The sequence below is a fragment of the Sorex fumeus genome, unplaced genomic scaffold (assembly GCF_029834395.1).
Source record: "Sorex fumeus unplaced genomic scaffold, SorFum_2.1 ptg000006l, whole genome shotgun sequence".
Taxonomy (NCBI): Eukaryota; Metazoa; Chordata; class Mammalia; order Eulipotyphla; family Soricidae; genus Sorex; species Sorex fumeus.
The window spans coordinates 8,506,861-8,528,603 of NW_026606063.1; the positions used below are offsets into that span (position 1 = coordinate 8,506,861).

At 45.5% G+C, this 21,743-nt stretch overlaps 1 protein-coding gene and 3 non-coding genes across 4 annotated transcripts in view; all 4 read right to left on the reverse strand.

The window, feature by feature from the left end:
* Nucleotides 1-391: 391 nt before the first annotated feature.
* The window catches only part of WDR43 (WD repeat domain 43), a 41,839-nt gene continuing 20,487 nt past the window's right edge, over nucleotides 392-21,743 (reverse strand). The window contains exons 9-18 of the mRNA XM_056123473.1: nucleotides 21,230-21,316; nucleotides 20,130-20,261; nucleotides 17,622-17,753; nucleotides 11,982-12,068; nucleotides 9,496-9,527; nucleotides 8,391-8,454; nucleotides 5,380-5,493; nucleotides 3,941-4,010; nucleotides 2,244-2,290; nucleotides 392-1,949 (exon numbers count right to left, since the gene is read on the reverse strand). Of these exons, the coding sequence (XP_055979448.1) occupies nucleotides 1,764-1,949; nucleotides 2,244-2,290; nucleotides 3,941-4,010; nucleotides 5,380-5,493; nucleotides 8,391-8,454; nucleotides 9,496-9,527; nucleotides 11,982-12,068; nucleotides 17,622-17,753; nucleotides 20,130-20,261; nucleotides 21,230-21,316 (951 nt within the window). The 3' untranslated portion in view covers nucleotides 392-1,763. The remainder of the gene's footprint in view (nucleotides 1,950-2,243; nucleotides 2,291-3,940; nucleotides 4,011-5,379; nucleotides 5,494-8,390; nucleotides 8,455-9,495; nucleotides 9,528-11,981; nucleotides 12,069-17,621; nucleotides 17,754-20,129; nucleotides 20,262-21,229; nucleotides 21,317-21,743) is intronic.
* On the reverse strand, nucleotides 10,758-10,893 carry LOC130038283 (small nucleolar RNA SNORA70). The gene has a single exon (XR_008794652.1). It is a non-coding gene; the product is annotated as a small nucleolar RNA SNORA70 (small nucleolar RNA).
* LOC130038309 (small nucleolar RNA SNORD53/SNORD92) lies at nucleotides 19,646-19,721 on the reverse strand. The gene has a single exon (XR_008794660.1). It is a non-coding gene; the product is annotated as a small nucleolar RNA SNORD53/SNORD92 (small nucleolar RNA).
* Nucleotides 20,762-20,839, reverse strand: LOC130038304 (small nucleolar RNA SNORD53/SNORD92). The gene has a single exon (XR_008794659.1). It is a non-coding gene; the product is annotated as a small nucleolar RNA SNORD53/SNORD92 (small nucleolar RNA).

A 21,743-nucleotide genomic window follows, 5' to 3' on the forward strand; every position in this document is an offset into this window, starting at 1 on the left:
CAAATCTTAAGGAAATCCTGCATTTGTCCAAAGCACATTCAGTCCTTCTGGACAAGGCTGTGGTCTTGACTTCCATAGGCTGAATCGGGTGCAAGGGAAATCTGACGCTCAGGAACACGAAGTGAAGCCTAACATGAGTTCAAGCATCTTTACGATGGTCCAAGCAGGTATGGACCATGGGATGGACCTCCCAGACAAGCACCTCCCCAGTCCGCGCCACAAAACCACCGTGAGAAGATGACAGAGCTTCTCCATTTCAGTATAAATCCTGGGTTTTCCAATAGGCCCTAAAAGCACTGAGGTATTATTAACGCTAGTGGGGAGGAAAGCATCCTTAACACAAGCTCTGATGTGGGGCTGTGTTCCTCTACACATATCACAAAACAAGCGCTCGGTAAAGAGGAATATTTATTCACTTTACAAAGAGAATGTATTAAATTGCCATAGACAACTCCATTTATAGACAAATAAAACTGTACATTATACCAGTCACTGGCTCTCACTTGCTTTCCCAAGTTCCTTCTATGTCTCCAGTTCGAGTTGTTGAGAGAAGTGACCTCTGCTCTGCCACCAGTGTTAAAAGGCCGAGTTAACAGTTCATTTACAATTGCAGAGATGCAATACACCCATCTCCCCAGCCCTTCCTTAGGCTTAAGCTTTCTGCCCCGTGTTCCCTAGAGAGCAAATACTGGTTCAATCTTTTTTTTAAAATAAAAAAGGGGGGAGGAGTTATTGGTGATCTGAAAAGGCTTTTGTAGAGAACCAAAATATTATTTACACATACATAAAAAAAATCGAGTACGATTTTTACTTTAAAGGTAAACAGATACCCTACACTGCTGAGAGGATAAGGAGAAGGAAAACATTAACTTACTGAATTATAAAAATATTTTCTTTGGAAAAAAATTCCAACAGGTTATCATTAATATCTAAAACCAAAGAGAAAAAAAATAAAGAATTGCTCTTTGATCCGTTAGGAATTTAAATAAAAATTCTTCAAAAGCAGCTCTGACTGATTTTTTTTAAAAAGTTGCAGGTTATGAGCATTTGTAATCTATACAATGATTTTTTACAGGCGACTCAGTCAAGAAAAATCCTTAATGTGCCTACATTTTTTCCCTAATTTTTAAATCATTGTAATTGTGTGTTGTAGAAAAATATTTCACATGACAGCTTAAAAAATAAATGGTTGTCTGGGAAGCCCTCCCAATGGCTCACCTGACTCACGTCAGACTAGTAGTTCACAGACGTGAGGGAACCTCGTGATTTTTTTTTCAATAGTCAAACTCATTTCACTCTAGTTTTCAGTTGTCCAAATTTTCTAAAAAACGTTAACAAAAATCTTGTGTTAGCGCTATGTGGCTCTAAATCTGATGAAAGATACCAACCTGAGGAAGAGCATTCGATTCCTTCACACAGGGAAAACGTCCACGAGGTCGATTCTTGGCAGAACCAGTATCAGGGTAGTACGTTAAAAAAATATACCATATATTGAACACTCATGTCAGTACATTGCAGGAAATGTATCTATTTACTGTGTAAAGTTTATTAACATTCGAATGAAACACTCTTATTTACACAGTTATGTCTGGGGTGCCGAGACAGCAGGTGGCAGGGAGCCACCAGGGGGAACTTGGAACTGTGCAACTGATGTCGTTGGCATCCTGTCCCACAGAAAACCCTCCCCAGGGACCCGGCAGCGCTGGGCAACGTGGCAACGTGAGCCAGAGTTCCTACAGTTCGACTGGCTTGGATTTTTGTCTTCATTCTTCTTCACTCTCGTTCTCGGGATCCAAGTCAGAATCTCCATTCAATTCTTTCTCACTTGTCACATCTCTGTCCTCACCATTTTCTTCAACATCCTCATCTTCCTCTTCATTCTCGTCATCAAAATCCTCCTCCTCTTTTTCACTGTCTTTCTCCTCTTCCTCTTCCTCATCCCAATTATCCTGGAGTAAAGAATAAGCAGGAAAATGTTTGTGGAGGACTCAATCCCCAGGGCCTCTCACTCGGAGAAGCTGGAGAGAAGGCAGAGCGGGTGTGGTATCTGCCTTGCACGTATGGTTGGTTCCCTGAGGCTCACCAAGAGAAATCCTGAGCACAGAGCAGGAGTATGACCTGTGTTCCCCCAGGTGTATCCCAGAACCAAAACAAACAAACAAACAAAAAAAGAAAACCAAAACCAAAGGGGGGGGGGGGTATAAAGGCACATTTACATGCCAGAAAACAACTCATTAACTTACGTCAGAATCCTTATCAATTTCATCATCAGACTCCTCCTCAGAAGATTCTGCAAGGGGAAAACAAACCCTTAACTTTGTGATCAAAGTACATTATGGCACAGTTACAAGATCAAACTTCTGAATTTAGTTTTAGAAAAGCTATTCAGTACAAACACCCCCACAAACATATCCATACAATATATTGTACCTTAAGATACTAATCAGCACCAATCTCATTCATTGTTCTATTTCATCAAAACTGCTCAGTAAGACAAAGAGTATCGAAATGGTAGCAAAATGCTACTTTAAAAGACTATAAGCAAAGGGTTGGAGCACTAGCACAGCGGGGAGGGCCTTTGCCTTGCACGCAGCCGACTCAGGTTCGATTCCCAGCATCCCGTATGGTCCCCCAAGCACTGTCAGGAGTGATTCCCGAGTGCAAAGCCAGGAGTAACCCCTGAGCATCACCGGTGTGACCAAAAAAGGAAAAAAAAAAAAGAGAGAGAGACTAAGCGAGGGTGCCAAGGAAAAGAGAACGCTTTGCGCACTGCTGGTGGGAGTGCAAACTGATCTAGACACTAAGGAAACAGGATGAAGTTCCCACTAAACAAAACAGAAGCCCTAATGATCTAGCAATTCTACTTCTGGGAAACTATCAAAGGAAAATAAATCAGTATCTCTTTTAAAAAGATATCTGCACCATCCCATTCACTGCAGCACTGTTTATGACAGCCAAGACATTGAACTGACCCCAGGGTCCACGGACAGGTGAGAGATCTGGTGCTCACAACTCAAGAGTGTGAAACCGTGACAATTAAGCGTGCAGCCCCCAGCCCCCACAATTAAGCGTGCAGCCCCCAGCCCCCACCTCCAAGGGAGCACAACCCCGGGTGAACAGAACAAGGGCGAGGTGGGGGAATGCCGGGAGACGGGCATTGTAAAGCGTATTTTGTACTTTCAGATACGGCCCCAATACAGAGCTGCTTAGTATGTATGGTATACACAAATATACATACCAGTGGAATATTACTTGGCAGTTAAAACCTTAAAACTACACAGCCTTGTCTGGCTTGGTTAGCAAAGTTGCATCTACCAAATGTCTAAGTGTGTAAATGATAACAACCACCAGAGATTATTCCCGGAAAGACTGATAAAATTCTACTGGGGGTGGGAGAAACCCAAACCCTCTGGGTCTGGTATCCTGCAAGGAGCTATTTAGATGAAACCAAAGTTAAGGTTACTTAGTATTATTTCTGGCTATTGCTTGATTTTTCTTTAAAGTTAGCTCTGGTCACTGCTGACTCCAAAGAAACGCCTGGTTCAGGGTCCAGAGTGATCGCCTGTTGGGTTGGGTGCTGCCTTGCACACAATCGACCCAGGTTCAGTCCTCACGCAGTCCCTCTGGTCACCAGAACCCGCCAAGGGTGATGTCTGAGCGCAAAAAGCCCCAAGCATCACTCCAAAACAAAGCAAAAATAGACGAAACATTCATTTTGGCTTCAGTATTTACCTATTTAAATGTTTTCCAGACACAATGCCCCTTCTTATTACTACATTTATTTGCACCTACTTTTCCTATTTAAAATCTACTTTTGCCACAGACGAGTCCATCTAATTAGGGGAAGTAGGTCAAATGGTATCATCGATGCTTTTACAAATACCATCGAAGTGAAAAAGAAATGTTCCAATTTTAGATCCCACCCTGTCCCCAGCCTTACCTTCTTCGTACACCAATTTTGCATTCTGTACAGGACAAGTCGTTCCCTTTGTCTTTTCTGACGCTGTCACCTAAAAGAAAATGTTCTTAGGAATAGAATGTCACCACAGCTCTTGGTCAAAACCACCAGCACACTCCACCATGCCACCCAGGAATTTATCATCTACACAACTACAACGAATAAGCCTTAAAGAACACTGTATCAATATAGGGGCAAAAATTAAACTGTCAGGGGGCTGGGGCGATAGCACAGCAGGTAGGGCATCTGCCTGGCACACGGCCGACCCAGGTTTGATTCTCAGCAACCCATATGGTTCCCCTGAGCACCGTCAGGAGGAATTCCTGAGTGCAGAGCCAGATGCAGAGCCAGGTGTGACCCAAAAAGCTTAAAAAAAAAAAAAAACCTGTCAAATATAAGGAAAGAATATTCTGGGTACGTTGAGAAACCTGGGCCCAGGAATAAAGCATGGGGGGAGGGGCAGCTCAGCAGTGTCTGACTCACCTTGCAGGAAGCTGACCCCAATTCAGCCGCCAGCACTGCAGATGATCTCCTGAATGTTCTAAGGAGCGACCACCAAGCAGAGCCAGGTGTGGCCCAAGAACTGCCAGGTGTGGCTCAGATCACCCACCTCAAACCTGAAAACGCTGGGTCTGGAGGAACAGCACAGCGGCTGAGTGTCCGCCTTACAAGGCTAAGGTCACAGGTTCAAATCCCCAGTGACTCACAGGCACAATCCTGTCAGCACTGTGGTTAGCTGTTACTATAGGTCCCATTTAAAGAAAAGAAAAAAAAAAACGCAGGCGGCTTAATTTTTTTCAGCCAATCCAACCAATGCACTCTGTCCGCCGGAGGCCTGCGGTTTGACCTCCAGCTCTGCATGGTCCCCAAGAAGTCCCCCAAGCAGAGCTAGGATTAGACCCCGTGTGCCACCAGGTGTACCCTGCCCACCCAGAAGTTAAAAATGCTGAAAACTTTTTGATTAAAAAAGTGACCAGATGGCGCTGTAGTGATAGCACAGCGGGTAGGGCGTTTGCCTTGCACATGACTGACCCGGGTTTGATTCCCAGCATCCCATATGGTCCCCTGAGCACCGCCAGGGATAATTCTTGAGCACAGAACCACCAGGAGTAACCCCTGTGCATCGCCAGGTGCGACCCAAAAAACAAAAAAAAAAAAAAAAAAAAAAAAAAAAAAAAGACCAGATTTTTTGGGTAACACATTCATTCTAACTGCTATCAACAACGGATCTACAGTGGTGAGAATCTTGGAGGAAAAGTTGAAATAAGCACAACTTAGTCACATTTCCAAGTTAAAGACTGAATTCTGACTTACCAATTTCTCAATTTCTAACTGAAAAAGGAAGCGGACTACGGTGGACTGTCACTCCTCGTACCAGTCCCATCTCTTGGCTTCAGCACACACCAATTTTGTTTACTTACTTGCGTGACTAGAAGAATAAGCTTCCCATGAAGGTGAGAGAGTTTCTGAAATGTCTTAACTCTGCTTTCCATCAACTGGTAGAGTGTCCCCAACTGGGGAACCAAATCAGGCAACTGGGAGAAGGGAAGGGAGAACGTTTTCAATTACTATGACGTGATGCTGATGACAAACATACCAATCACATTCAGGTACGTATTCACATTCAGAGTACGCATTCTGCGGCCGGAAGCAGCAGCATCTAATGACTGCTTGTGACGGAGAGTGGCACAGCAGCGTCTCAGGTTCTCAGAGGACTGCAGGACACACCCTGCCGAATGATGCGAGCGGCGGAGTAAGGACAACTGCTCGGAGCATCTCTGGCATTACTATCTGCAGAGTCCCCGTGAAGGAACAGCTACAGTCTCAGGGAGCTTTCCTGGGGAAGTGACTCTAGGAAGTCACCCATCTTCTACCTCATGGACGAAAAGTTGGTCTCGGAGTGAACAAAACTAGCCTCATCGGGAGCCCACAAACCAGGCAGCGGTTCGGGAACGGCGGACAGGAGCCACTGCAGCAGGGCCCCAGCAGGCCGCCCTGTGATCCCTGGCACACCACTGAGTGTGTGGCAATCAAGCACACACGCCCACTGGCCATCACAGCAACAGCCGAGGCCCTGACCACTACTGACGGACACACGCCTCTCCTAAGGATGGTCCGGGCCCCATCCCTGGTGCTGCAGCGTCCCCCACCTCTTCATCTCTCAGAGACCCCAGAGCAAGGCACCATGAATAGCCCCTGAACACTGAGTGTGGCACACCCCCCCCCCCCAAAATAGAACAAGCCTTTGAGAGACCAAGACAGGAAGCCTCCCAGGGTATGAGAGGGAAGTTTTCCAAGCAGAATTCCCTGCTGAACTCCCTCCTTCCCCCTTTTTTTTTAACCTCAATCCTAACCCTAGGCCATGAAGTGGGAACTCCTTTCTTTACATCTTGCCCTAGGGGCAGCTTTTACGTGCCTGGACACAGCATTATTTCATTCATTCTTATGTTAAAAATCTAAACATTCAACAGATGAAACCGAAAATAAAATAAGTTTGATGTGCCAGGGTTTCCATTAGCATGACTCCTTTTATTTGACCCTATCCAGGAAGACGAGGATCAAGCCCCATGTCCAAGGCCTCAGTGCGCAGAGAGAAGGCACTGACAGGTGGGCACGAAAAGGAGAAGGAAAGTCGCCCGGACCGGCACGTTACACAGCCACTATTCTGTCAGTGCTTATTCTAGTGTCTAAATGCCCTAACAGAGTGACTCCACAACAGTTTTCCTGCAAGAGGTCCTCAAGCCACTTTCCTCTTTTAACTCAATTTACTAAAGTCGCAAAAATGCTTTTGTCCCAGACACGAGGCCTGTGGTCATCTATGCGCACCGCTCACCATGCCACCCAGTCACTCGGGCGGTCGCCACTGCTGTTGGCATTGTATCTCGTGAGCTGGGAAACCCAGTATCTGTGCCTGCGCCTCCCTGGCTCCCCATCACGCGAACATCTTGGCAACAGTCTCCACAGCTCTCCCAGGAGCAGCAACTGACCTCTGAACAGGTCACACCGCAGGCCCCTATTTCAAACTACTGGAGGTAAAAGGAGCCCAAGGCACAGAGACCCCAGGGAAAGCATGTTGAGAAATGGTTGAGGGCAGGAGAGAGCACTGGGATGAAGCCTCTACACGGACATGAGCACTGAGTCTGGAGCAGCCACTGAGGACTACTGGGCATGGTCCAATAACCGCTCATGCCCCAAAGGGTAGGGAAAAAAAAAACATTTTTTTTTTTTGCTTTTTTGGGTCACACCCAGCGATGCTCAGGGGTTATTCCTGGCTCAGCACTCAGGAATTACTCCTGGCGGTGCTTAGGGGACCATATGGGATGCCAGGGATTGAACCCAGGTCGGCTGCATGCAAGGCAAACGCCCTACCCGCTATGATATCGCTCCGCCCCCCCAAAAAAATTATTTAAAAAAAAGTAAGATTAGGGGCTGGAGAGATAGCACAGTGGGGAGGGCATTGACCTTGCAAGCGGCTGACCTGGGTTTGATTCCCAGCATCCCATATGTTCCCCTGAGCACCGCCAGGAGTAACTCCTGAGTGTAGAGCCAGGAGGAACCCCTGTGCATCGCCAGGTGTGACCCAAAAAGCAAAAAAAAAAAAAGTAAGATTTAAAAAACAATTAATGGGGCTGGTAGGGCGTTTGCCTTGCACGCGGCTGACCCGGGTTCGATTCCCAGCATCCCATATGGTCCCCTGAGCACTGCCAGGAGTAACTCCTGAGTGCAGAGCCAGGAGTAACCCCTGAGCATCACTGGGTGTGACCCAAAAAGCAATAAATAAATAAATAAAAACAATTAAGAATGTTCTTCAACTAACCACTAGCCTCTTAAGAGAAACTATTCTAAGGTGTCAGGCGCGCGCCAAGCTGCGTAACTTCATTTCTAGCTGAAAATACAACTCAACGATGTGGCAAAGAACCCAACTCATACTCTGACGCACAAACACATCAAACTTTTATTCTGCTGCGTAAGACTTTATGCTCCCCCTTCATTTGCATAGCCAACAGCAACCTCAGCAACACGTCTGGCATTTATCTTATTTCTATCCCCTTGACACAAGGCAGGGAGGGAACCGGAGGCTGGCCTCCGCGGAAACAGCGACAACCCCGCTGCCTTTTCGACAGGGGGTGGGAGAGACACACACAATGGGAAGAGGACTTTGCTGGCAAGGCATGGACACAGAAAACAGCAGAAGGCAATGTGTCAATATGTCACCGTTACTCCTTTATTCTTCAACATGCTCCACGGAATATAAATTACTTTTAAAGTCCAACAGAAGAAGAGGCCAATCTCTAATGGACATAACAGCGCGATGGGTGAAAAACAAAATCTTTCAAAGCAGCAGCTCGGTGAAGGACAAATGGAGAAAGAATGACGCAGTGAAGCCTGTGCTTATAATCCTTATCATTACCAAAGATTCAGCAAGACTTACTGTGGACAGATAGGATGCGTGGACCGTTAATACACATTTTAGCCACTGGACCATTAAAGCAGCACTGAAAAAAGGAAAAAAAAAAATTCAAGTGAACTAACGCCCAGGAATGCAAAATTAAATACAACTGTGCTATACTAACACTCTAAAAGACAGCATTTCAAAATATTACATTCAACTTATTTTATTTCCTTATGGAGGCAGGGCGCTTTCCTTGCAAGCGGATGACCCAGGTTTGATCCCCTCAACTAATGGAGGGAGCTAAGCCTTGAGTACACAGCCCAGAGTACTGCTGGGTGTGGTCCCAAAACAACCAACTATTTCCTACTTAATGATACCAAGGCAATCGAATAGGCCAACCAGACTTTGCTAGTACTTGAGTTCATCCACTCACCACCAGGCACAAGATGTCTGTGTCAACATAAAAAGACGTAAATCAGCTCAGCTCCAAGTATGTGTAAGCCGGGCTTGAAAGGAGCCACTCAGCTTTCCTGTGTGACTCTCAAAGCCACCTAACTGGGGTGGGACTTTCTGCTGTCGACACTGTTCCCGTAATTTGGCCGTACAGAATCTGTAGGGTCCACCATGCCTATTTAAATACTTAGTCATCAAGGCCCTAAAACAAGGACCTACCAAAGCGAGTCCTGTGACTGCAATTTCACACAGGCTTAGGAAAAATCTTGGAGTGAGACAAATTCATGAAATGTCCTAACAATTAAGCAGAAAAAAACTAGATAGGAACGTTATAAACCAAAAAACTCGCGAAACATTATGAACAGCAGTAATTCCACCTGGGTGGGGTAAGAGTGCCCCAGTGGCAGCGCGTGTGCTGGCATGCGCTTAGGCCCTAAGCTGGGTCCCTGGCACTGCTGGGTGTGACCAAAGAGGCAGCTGAGCCCCAAAAAGCTGACTGCAGCCCACAAGCATTTCCTCTCCACCCCCCCTCCCCGCCCCCATGGAGCCATTCAGTCTAAAATAAAGGAGGAGAGTACCATTGAGCACGAATTATCAGTCAGAATTCGAGACCACTATAAATTCCATGCTTTTTAAATAATCACCTAGTGCAAAAATAATGGAACAAAGCAACGTAGAAGAGACATCTTACCTATTCGGATGGCCCTGCAGTCGCTTTGTGAGCTGGAAAGAAGAAAACAGCGTTAGCCATGGCAGCCCATTTCAACTAGTTTGACAAGAGCCACAAGGACCAAATCCACAAATCACAATGGATACATAGTTCCTAAATTTCCTAATTCCTTAAACCAATATCCTAGAATACGTTCCCAAAATATAAGTACTGGCCTGAAGAAAATCTGGGCTACAACTGTTAAGATCCCACACAGATTAGTGACCAGAGAGCCGGGACTAAAGCACAGGGTACGATGTCTCTTTCCAGTGCCAACTTGAATCTTTCCAGACTAATCACACCACCCGAGAACAGACAGTAACAAGCTGAAAAGCAACTCATCACAATACAAAACACACAAAAAATTCTAGGCTAGAACCAGAGAGCCAGTGCAAGGGGCAGAGCGTTCGAGGGCGTTTGCACGCACACATCACACCCGCCCCAGCACCACCTATGCCTCCCTGAGCACCTGCAGGACTGACCCTGAAGTAAGCCCTGAAGCCCTGATTCCCCCACCCTTTGTGTGTGTGTGTGTGTGTGTGTGTGTCCACACACACACACTACCATTTCTTTACCCATTTCTCCGGGAACAAGTATAGAGGGTAAGGCTTTTGCCTTACATATGGCTGACCCAGGATCAATTCCTCAGAACCCACTATGGTCTCCTGAACCTGCCAGAAGTGATTTCTGAGTACTAACTCAGGAGTTAAGTCCTAAGCAACTCCAAGGAGGTGTGAGGCCAAACCAAAAAGAGCAAAAGTTAAAAAATTAAAATATCACTTCCTTTGTCACTAACAGGGGACCAGTGCACACCGACTGTCTCATGGGGCCAGGGAAGCCCTTGGGGTGGGCCAGTGTGCTGCAAAGCAGTGACCAGAGGCAGCTGTGAGGTCCTCAGAGGCAATCTGGTCAGAGACCCGTAATTTCGGGTGTATCTGACCCCCAGACCATCTGGGACAAGCCGCTCCTCAGACCCCGTCTTCGAACACATCCGCGTTCAACTTGATAAAGCCCTACCTCTGGGAACCGCGAAATCTTCTGGCTGCCTGCGAACTTGAACTTGGCCTGGTGTAAAACCTCAATCACAAACTCCCTGTTGTGCAATTTGGTGCGGATGGACAGGTGATTTGGCCAATGCAGGCCCTGGTCATTGTGCTGGAAGGCCTTCCTGAGGCCCCCCTGAACAGCTGTTTGCAGCCTGAGACGGGGGCGGCACGAGAGCAGATAGATTCACCCACAACAGACGCTGTCTCCAAGGTCCCTTATGACAGCCCATACAGGCCACAGGCTGCAGACACAACCAAGGAGGCTGCTGCGTCGGCAGCCACTGCACACCGCGCCCCACGGAGCAGAGAGCACAGTCGGCTTAACTGGCTGCACACTTTCGACTTCATATATTCGTTGGGGGGTTTGAGCAAGTTCTGACATGGTGGGAGGAACACAGGTTCAAGTGCATCAGGCACCTTAATCCCTGTACTATCTGATCAAAACAACCTACAGGCATAGGCCAGTGTCCTTTTAAGAGACAATAGGATTTTATGAAGTGACTAAGGACTCTACTACACGTGATAGTCTTTCTATACCCTCACTGCCAAGTAGATGGCCCCAGGCCCTGGATTTCACTGAGCTGGGGGTTGGAGGTGTCACTGTTTCTTGGTAACACTCACAAGCTGTCTGTCACTGCAGTTTCCTGTCCTTAGGAGTCGCGCCTACCCCTCTCATGTGTAGACTTACCCCACCTTAACACCCTTAAGAAGAATTACTACTGTAAAGCCAGAAGCAACATTTGACAGAAGTAGTGAGTTACTCACATACAGAGAAAGAACGGATCACCTTGTAACTGCCAGGCAATTAATATGACTTTTGTGGTGGAGAAAATCAAAACGCACAAAAGCAACGTGATGCTGAGGACAGCTCACAAGATACAGCGAGAAAGAACAAAAAGAGAATTTGGGGCTCTAGGTTGGGGTTTCATTAACCACCATTCCCTTGTGACCATCATCCCACACTTACAAATTCTAGATTCACCTGAAAACTTCTGGTCCCCTCAGATAAAGACGAGAAAAACAGGCATTTCCTTCCACAACTGCCTCAGGAATTCAGATTTTCCTTCTCTTGCGTAGGACTTCCTCCTCGCCATCTCTCATTTGCCGTTTCAATGCGCTGCTTCACACGCCCGCGCCCACCGAGACCGTCCCCAGTCTATCGTTTTCACTTAATCCCAAAACTGAATGCAGGTCCTCTGTCATGTACATGTTTAGCGAAGACCTGGAAATCTTCTAAGTTATGGCCTCTGTCTACCACCAAGTCACTGAATCACCAGGCATTCATCAAGATTGGGGGGGCGGGGGGGGATAAAAATGAAATGCCCTGCTTCCTTACAGACTGCCACCCCCTCTTCTTTTAACCCCTCCCCCACTCCTCTTTGAACTCACAGCATTAGGAACTTAAACAGGAGACTTGGTTACCTCTTGTAACAATGGAATAACAGCATGCAGGGGCATCCTTAATACAGTCTTCTTTATTAGGTTTAGATTCCTAGTTTGAAGCACTTTCTGTGAGAAAAATAAAAGGAATATCAAGATAAGCAAACTCAGAAGCTGGGAGGCAACAAGAAAAAGCAGGTAAGTATCATTAAGAAGGTCAAGGTGATCCATTACCACTGAAGCAGCGACTAAGAGCTGGGGGGTGGGGGGGTGCGGCTGACTGGGGGCTTGACCCTTAAGGCCACGGACAAGGGCAGTCCTCAGTGATCAGGACTTTTACTGACAAGCTTCCTACAAATCATAATTTCGATCGACTTCCTGAAAATAAAAGAACATCTATAGACATTCGGGTAGCAACAGGGGCTGAGGATGCAGTCCAGAGTAGACCACGTGCTTCACATGACTGAACCCTGGGCTCAAGCGCCCCCCAAAAAGGCAAGAAACTAATCTCAAATTTGCAGGCACTCTTGAATAAGCTTTCTCGCTCGCTCTCTCATGCTCTCCCCCAAGGAAACTTTCAGTAAAAACTATTCTGCTTCATTAAAAAAAAATTAAATTGTGTGAACGTTTTGATAAAGTTTTAATGCACGAAGGACTTACTAATGTATGTAAGACTTCCTCCTCGCCATCTCTCATTTGCCGTTTCAATGACTTGCTTCAACACCCGTGCTCACAGACCATCCCCAGTCTATGGTTCTCACTTAATCGCAAAACTGAATGCATGTGTATGTTTAGCGAAGACCCGGAAATCTTCTAAGTTATTATCTCTGTCTACCACCAAGTCACTGAATCACCATTTATTTAATGGAAAAAAACACACACAGTGAGTGTTTGAGTTAAAACCCTTTAAGGGCGCATGGACGGGATCCCAGTCTCCACCCAGAATGAAGGAAAGGAGCCTGAGCAGCTGAATTCTGCCCTGCACAGGTCTTTCAACTGAACAGTGGGGAAAAGAAAGGAAAATTCTTTAAGACATCAAATTCCTGCATTCTTATGCTAGGGGTGGGGGGATCTGGGTGGAGAGAATTGGACACTGGTGATAGGATCACTGTTGGAACATTGCATGCCTGAAACCCATGCATGAGTAACCTTGGGACTCAATTAAAAAATAATTTTTAAAAATACATTAAAATATTTATTCTTTCAAAACGTTTTTCTCCGCAAAAGGACGTTCCACTTGTTCACATGCTGTGTGTTGGTAACTGTTGCTAGAAAAGTAATGCTTAGACATAAACAGAAGAAACTCACGGATAAAATAAAGTCCATTTTCAAAACCTATTTTAGCACCTAAACTATCCAGAATTCCCCCATGGACTTTATCTGCTTATAAAAAATACCTTTACACCAAGGCCTGTCTGAAATTGTCAACTTTAATTTTATGGGGGGTGGGGAGAGGCACACCGGGTGATGCTCAGGGGACTCCTGGCTCTGCACTCAGCAATCACTGGGCGGTGCTCAGGGGACCATATGGGATGCCGGGGATTGAACCCGGGTCAGCAGCGTCACTGGACTATCACTCTGGCCCCTCAATTTTAAAACGATCACTTAACCTCATAGTTTCCTATGCAGAATAACACTGCAGACAACCAAGGGCGAACTGACAGAGACTGATTTTATGGTCCTGACTACCCTGATTTGCTTTATGAAGGGTAGGCCTCCTAAATGGTGCTCAGGGGGTCTGGGGTGGGGGGGTATCACTCCTGGTGATTCCCTGCCAGCCCATAGATGTGGAGATAGCCAGTGAGACCCTGGCAGGGACTGCGAACCTCCAGGGCCTGGGGGCTCATCTGGCACTGGGGACGGAACTAGAGACGACCCCTACTAGTACTTTCGTTTTCAAGTCATCAGACCACAAAACTTAGAAGTAAATGTACTGACCAGAATGTCAAGAGTAACTCAGGAGGTGCCCGGTGACACTGACAATCCTCTTTATGGTAACTATCAGTTATGACAAAGTCCCAGTGACACGCAAGATGCAAGAAACGTCTTGTCCGAATGAGTCCACACTTTAATTTTTTTGAAAGATTGGACATGGTCTTGTCAGAACCTCAGTTCCTACTACAACATGGGCTTGCAACCAAGCAGGACCCAATGTCAAATGGCCAAGCAAGGTAGCAGCGTTTCAGGTCAAGGAATACAGTCCCGAATCTGTTGCTGCACTTTCATTTGTACTAAAAGATTGATTGAGAAGCATTATAAAGAAATGAATGAATCTGAAAATGATGTATTTTGTAAACTCTACTGCTAAGTATAAAGCGATCACTCATTATTCAAAGTAATTAAGAGGCAGAAATGACTCCTTAAGTCATGAAAATATATATGACCTAGGTATCTAAAGTAACTCCCAAATGAAGCATTAAGAATTTTATTAAAAGTTTCCAGAATTGGGGCTGGAGTAATAGCACAGCGGGTAGGGCCTCTGCCTTGCACGCGGCAGACCCAGGTTCGATTCCCAGCATCCCATATGGTCCCCTGAGCACTGCCAGGGGTAATTCCTGAGTGTAGAGCCAGGAGTAACCCCTGTGCGTTGCTGGGTGTGACCCAAAAAGCAAAATAATAAATAAATCTGAAAAAAAAAAAGTCTCCTGAATTTTCTGATGCCTGGTTACAAATAGGCTATTAACAATCAAGATGTCCCAAAGCAAGTGAAAAGATAATGGCAAAACTTAGGATGAATGCTACATGTAAATATGCATGTTTACCTGCCCTTTAGAATGGAGTAGAGAATGAGCAAACATAATCTTCCATGTAACATGGGACCAGAACCATTTTCATATGTCAACATTTTTCAGTCAGTCCATGTAAGCTCTCACCATTCCCAGCACACACGTTTTCAGGATTCATCTAGTTTCCATTTATTTCTATTTAAGTTATACAACACCTCACTTCGAAGTCCTTAAGAATAAAAAGGAAGTAGCACAGTGGGTAGGAAGCTTGCCACGTATGTGGCTGACCAGGAGTCTACACCTGGCGTCACCTGATCCTTGAGTGCAGAACCAGAAATAACCCCTGAGCACCGCTGCGTATGCCCAAAAAGCAAAACAAAAACAACAAAAAAAAGGGAAATGGAAATCAAATCCTTTTTTCATCTTCCATTGACATCATTTTCCCCTCCCAATTCATTGTCACTCTTCAAGTGTTCTTTCCAGAAGAACAAGTTTCTAAAGCCAACAAACTATATGTAGGAAAATGAACAAAAGGATATGTTCAAGGACCCAGCAAAATACATTTTCCCGATATTTAAAATGCAGAATGTGAGAATCTTCTAACGGACAAAAGGGACCTCCAGAAAATTAACTGCAAGAAGAGGAATATTCACCAAATTTAGTGGGAATTTTGTTGGGATGCAGTTTTTAAGAATGCAAAAACACGAACTAAAGTCTGTAAAAGCAGGAAGTTGATGAGACAGTTTTTTGGAGGGCAAGGGCGAAGGCACAGTGGGTGGGGCACTTGCCTGGAGCCATCTCCTGCACCCTCCGTGGTCCCTGGAGCGCGGCCAGGCTCAATTCCTCAGAGCTGAGCCAGGAGCAAACCGAGAGCAGCACCGGGTGTGCCCCCACCAAGAAAGGTTTTCCTGGTGGCACAGCTGGCAGTGCTTGGGGACCATGCACCAGGACTACACCTGTCCCCTCCCCACATGCAGAGCGTGCCCTCAGTCCCTGGAGCACTCTCTGGCCTAGAATGTTCTGAACGTGGGCCTCTCTGAGCGTGCCCTGGGGGCCAGGAGGCGCAGGGATCCACAGGCAGGGCTGGGCGTATGCTGGGCGTATGCACTACCTCGTGACCCTTTCCTCTTTTCCAGAAAAGCTGGCAGTTTTAAATAATTACAGCTGTTTACTCTCTGGGGGATGACAAGGGGTTGGGGTTGCTTTTGCGCGTTTTTTCCCCATTTGAGGGTGCTGAGGACTCACACGGAACCAGAGTAGACGCCCACAGAGCATGCGCTCCCATGCACCGGGCCACCTCCCTGCCCCGGTGGGTTTCTGAGTGGGAGCACGTCCTCAGAGGTGCGCAGGGACATGTTTCTAGATGCAATGGGTGAGTCTGCTTTCACTCTGAATGAGGAGGCACATGGGCAGGTAGGGCGAGCAGTATTAGAGCTTGGTCACTGTAGATCATTTCTCTAACTGAGAGATGAGTTCATGGTGGCATACTATATACCTCGACAATCTGAAACTGTTCCTAATAAAAAGTAAAAGTTGGGGGTCGGGAGCACCAGAAGTAGCTTGGTGGCACAGCACTTAGTTGCCCTGCATGCATGAGCTCCCAAGTTTATCCCCCAGGACTCAATAAACAAAGAAACAGGGCTGAGTTCTAGTTCAGCAGTAGCACTGTAGCACTGTGCTCCTGTTGTTTATTGATTTGCTCGAGCAGGCAGCCAAAGAAAACAAAAATATGAAAACGGAATGATCTGTATCCCCGAGGAAAGTTTCAGAGTATACTTAAGTAGGCAAAAATTGGCAGGTAAGTTAAAAAACGTCACACAGGGTCAGGGAGGCCAAAGCTTCGTGCTTGGTAGGACAGTGGCCTGGGTCTGATTCCCAGCACCTGGTCCTCCAGGTACATCCAGGGCACCCCTGAGCAAGAGGCCAGGAGCAGCCCCTGAATGCCACCGGATCTAAAAATGAAACATAGCACCCACTGCTTTCTACTGCCTCCTTTTCACCAAGTCCTCACCTAGGTTTATATGCCATGTTAAACTAAACTTGACTTTCTGGAACATATTCAATCACAAACTATTTTAATTTGTTACGTTCTCAGAGCTGTTAAGTTTCTTATTTTTGCATAATCATTCCAGGCTAAAATATAAGACATTTGCACTTGGATTAAAATATACATCACTACTACTTATAGGTTACATATCAAATTTATGACTACACTAAGTGGCACAATATCCCTAGGGGTCACTGAAAATAAATGCATTTAACAAACGTAAACTGCTTTACTCTGATCAGGCAGTTCTCAAACCCAACCTTCTTGCACTGTTTTCTCTATGGATGATGTCAAACTCTGACTTAAGAGGGTGGAATTATATTAATTTGTACAACAAGCAGTCACCAACGTACAAACACAGAAGTCATTATTAAAGGCCACTTTTTAAACATACAGTTTCTAGTAATTTTATATCTAATTGCTTCACAACATAACCCCCAACCCTCTTGAATTTTCCACCAAACCTCCTACCCATTGCCAAGGTTCCACCTCACTGCCCCCTCTCACGGCCAGGGGGAAATAAGTTTCTGGAATCCAGAGTAAAAACTCAGGAACGCATTTTCCTACAGAAAAAAATATAAATTGTGATCTAGAATGCGGAGTATTAAATAATTCAGCTACATTATGTTATAAAGGCTTTTGTGAACTAAAGCCTAAGAACATAGTAACAATTCAAAAACAGTGTTTCTATGAGAAAATGCATTCCAGGTTCAAAATCATTCAATGCAATCCCTTTGTAGGTTGGTGACTCTCTGTGTAAGTGCCACCAAGTAACAAATTGGACTACATGCAAAATACTAAATTTGGAACAGATAAATCACTACCCACTCTGAATATGCTATGTCAATAGCCTTTAAAAAATTAGTTATTTAAATTCATTTTTTAAAAAAAAAAGGCCATAATACTTACATTTAGCATTTCGAAGTCATTACTTTCTAAACCCTGCGCAAGAAGAACTGGAAAACTGTTTGTCTGTAGAAGGTCTCCCTTTTCTCGTTTCGTATCGATATCCAGTGCTCCCAGGCGCTCTTCAATGCTAACCTACAGAACAACAACGATCTGTTATTGTTAAGCAGGCAATAACTCTAGGCAAATTACTGTCTGCTTCTCTCGTTCAGGAGGCAAAAACCCTGCACCGATTCCCACTTAACTCTGAAAAACACAAACATGCTCTTCTGAAGCCAACAGAATCTCATTTGTGTCAGACCAGTGGTTGGGGACAAAAGTAACATCTGCAATGCAAGTTTCCCGGAAAGCCCAGGAAGCCAACATGTGCAGATGTGAGGCCGGAGCGACAGTCCAGCAGGGAGGGAGCTTGCCTTGCACGCGGCCAATCCAGGTTCAATCCCCAGCACACACATGGTCCCCAAAGCCCCACCTGAAGTGAATCCTGAATGCAGAGCCAGGAGTAAACCCTAAGGACTGCCAAGCATGGCCCCAAAATAAAAGAAATACGTGCAAATATTATTTATAATCCCCTGGGGAGGGGGTGGGGAGAAAAATCCCTCTATCTGAATTCATAAAAATTCAAACTCCAGGTCCGAGAGAGCTGCATGCCACAGACAGCCCCGCCAAGCGGCGACAGGGCCCACTCCTGATCACAGAGCCAGGAAAATCCCCTCACACCTCACCCAACCCCACCAAATCTGACATCTAGTTACTAAAGCATAGAAGACATTATCACAGAAGGTTCCCCATCGATATTCCAGATGTGCAAAGGGAGACCAATATTATCAAATGTGCAAAAAGACAGACAAGTATGTTCCCCAACTTACAAAAACTACAGTTACTTCTCTGAGTGTCAGTTACAACCGATGATCTCCTTTCTACTTTATTTTTAAAGAAATTGATCCAGGATTTTATTGTTAGTACCACAAATAACAGACTACACACAACAGGCATTGCACTAATTGTTCTGCATGTATTATCTGAGGAACTTTAAGTCTTCTTTATAACCCTGAAATGTAAGTGTTTTTTCCTTTAAAAATTCTTTTGGGGGCTGGAGCAATAGCACAGCAGGTAGGGCGTTTGCGTTGCACGCTGCCGAACCAAGTTCAATTCCCAGCATCCCATATGGTCCCCCGAGCACTGAGTGCATGAGCCAGGAGTTGGGTCGTTGGGTGTGACCCAAAAAGAAAAAAAAAATCTTTTGACTCGGCTGTGTGATGTGGTTATAAAGTTATTTGTGACTGAGTTTTAATCATACAATGTTTCAACACCTTGTAATCCAAACAATGTTTCAATTCCGACACCAGTATAGCTTTCCCACCACCAACTTCCCCCAACCAAGCCTGCTTCTCCGTAGAGGCTTCTCTCTTTTTCCCTTTTTACGCATTGTTGTTTGCAATACTGCTTCTGAAAGGGTATCATGCAGATCACTTTACCTCTTTTCAGCACTCAGTTCTGGTCCAGAGCGAGCATTTCCAACTATCACTGTCACAATGGTCCCTTCTCTGTCCTGACTGCATTCTCCCAACTCCTAACAATGGCAAATTATCTAGACCAGGGATATGGCTGAGCAGTAAAGCATATGCCTCCCATGTTGGACCCCGAGTTCAATTTCTGGCACAGCGAAAGTTGAAAAAGGCAGAAAAAAAGTAGGCCTGTAGAGAGAGTATGGGGCGAAGGCGCTTCCTGGCTTCAGCTGAGTCCTCGCACCACCAGAAACGACCCCTGAGCAGTCGGGAATGGTTACTGGGCACTGCAAGGTGTGGCCCTCAGCGTCCCAAAAAAACTTCCCCCGTCCCAACAAATATAATGATCTTCGGGTGATGAAAGTTCGATTACTCAAGAATGATGAATGTGAACTGAGGATAATGTTCAAACACAACTTCTGGAATCTGAAAAAACTTAAGTTAGTAAATACTGAAGAGGTCATAAAAATCCTAAGGAGGACCACTTTTAAAGACCTACCATCACTTAACCAGCCAGGACCACTCAGACAGCCAAGAGAAGAGGCATCACTGGAACTCAGCAACAAGCGAAACCCAATGAAAGTCATCACAGCAAGACCTGGCTTAAGTAACTCACATTATCCATCCGGCAAACGATTTGCAGATGACCAAAACTCAGTTCACCTCTAGTAACAGTGGCAAATAAAGCTGTTTGCTAGGTTTTTCTTTTTTGAGCCACACCAGCTGCACTTGGGGCTTACCCCTGGCTGTGCTCTGGGGACCACATGGGATGCCGAAGATGGGAGCGGGGTCTGCCTTGTGCAAGGCAAGCACCTTACCCATGGCACTCACTCTGGTCCCTGAACAAACAGTTTACAAAGGCCACCATCTGATATTCTGGGTCATACATTGCTGGACACTGAGATGAAAACTAACAACTAAAATATGTCCAATGTTTCGAAGTTTCCACTTTGGCTCCACTGGCCACACTTGTAACAGATTTCACAGCTAGTGACTGACTTACCTCTTTATCCCCTAACTTCCTCTTAGTCTCCACTTCTTCAGTCTGTGAAGGAGCAGGCTTGATGGCGGCTCGGTGACCAGGTATCCCAGGGACAAGAACCTTTGCTTCAGCGTTCATCACGGGTGTTCTCACCTATATTGAAAGAGCAACGGCAAGGATGTGACAAAGGCAGGCATGCCTTGGCTCTTACGGGACATTTTCAGTCAAGAAATTACAAGGGTTTTCTACTGAAGACCTCAACGTAACTAATACAGTGTAAGTTAACAGATAATTCTTGAGGGAAAGAAATCTTGCTAACGCATCCTTAAAAACAGATTTTATTTTTAATCAGAATAAAACCATGGGACAAGAGTGACAGTACAACGGGTATGTTGCTTGTACAGCGGGTATGTTGCTTGCCTTGTACACGGCTGACCCCAGTTCCATTCCCAGCACCCCATATGGTCCCTGAGTCCTCCAGGAGTGATCCCCGAGCACAGAGCCGGGAGTAAGACCTGAGCAACACTAAGTGTGGCCCAAGAACAGCAAGAAATTGAAACAACTGCTAACAAAATCTACAGATAACACAAAGTTATCCTGAACTAAACGAAGTTCAAGTGAAGTTGCACGTTTCACATTAGTCTTTGCCAGAAGTGCTCAGACAGCCAAGAGAAAGGTGTCATCTCTGAGACTCAGCCAGAAGCGAAACCGTATGGACATCATCACTGCACATCTTGGCGTTCCTCTTCGCATGCAACTACTACACATTTAGCTACATGTAGGTGGCACATTGTATTCAAACAAAGTAACACAACGAGCACTGAACCAGCCACATCAGATGAAATAAAACCTATTTCATCTAATCAATAACATCAATAAGAAGTCTGTTTCGTAAGCACAGACTTTAAAACCAGAGGTATTTCCTACCGATCCATATACACACCCTTCGCTAGATGAGGTGGGGAGGGGGCAGTAAATTCTTAAATGATGGGCCTTCGACTTCTAGTCATTCATTAACCCAAATGAAACAAGGCATCACAATCTAAGCATTTAAAATATAACCCACAAATTTATTTAAAAAAAATACAAAGAGGATGTTAAAATTCTGCATGGTCACTCACCTTTGTTATAGCTGTCTCAACTTTGGGGGCCCAGCAGTTTGACATCTCTCGGATTAAACACATATGAGGTTCTTTGGAATTTAAAGCCTGTAAACAGATTTTTAAAAGTAGGTGAAAAGGGGGAAGTTTCAAATAAAGCAATCGAGACTAAGAACGAGTAACAAATGATTGCATTTTTATAAAAACACAGTAATATATAAAAAACTCCCACATATCAAGGTCCAGAAAAGTATGTTACCCCAAGTGCTCGTAAACCAATCACCAAACAAGCAGATGGCAAAGGCAGCGTCAGAGGTACAGAGTGCTCACAGATAGCAAGGAGACTTATCTTGCCAACACCATGCATTTCCTCCTTTTCAGAATGAAAACATGCCCAGGGCTTGAACAATAATATCCTTAATAAACTCAAAGAGGCCCGTTAGGTCCACAGAGGCTCCTTGGGACTCTTACGGAATGAATGCTAAGTGCACACTTCAGGTAGGAGGAACGGCTCCATGGGCTGAGCGGTCTGGCA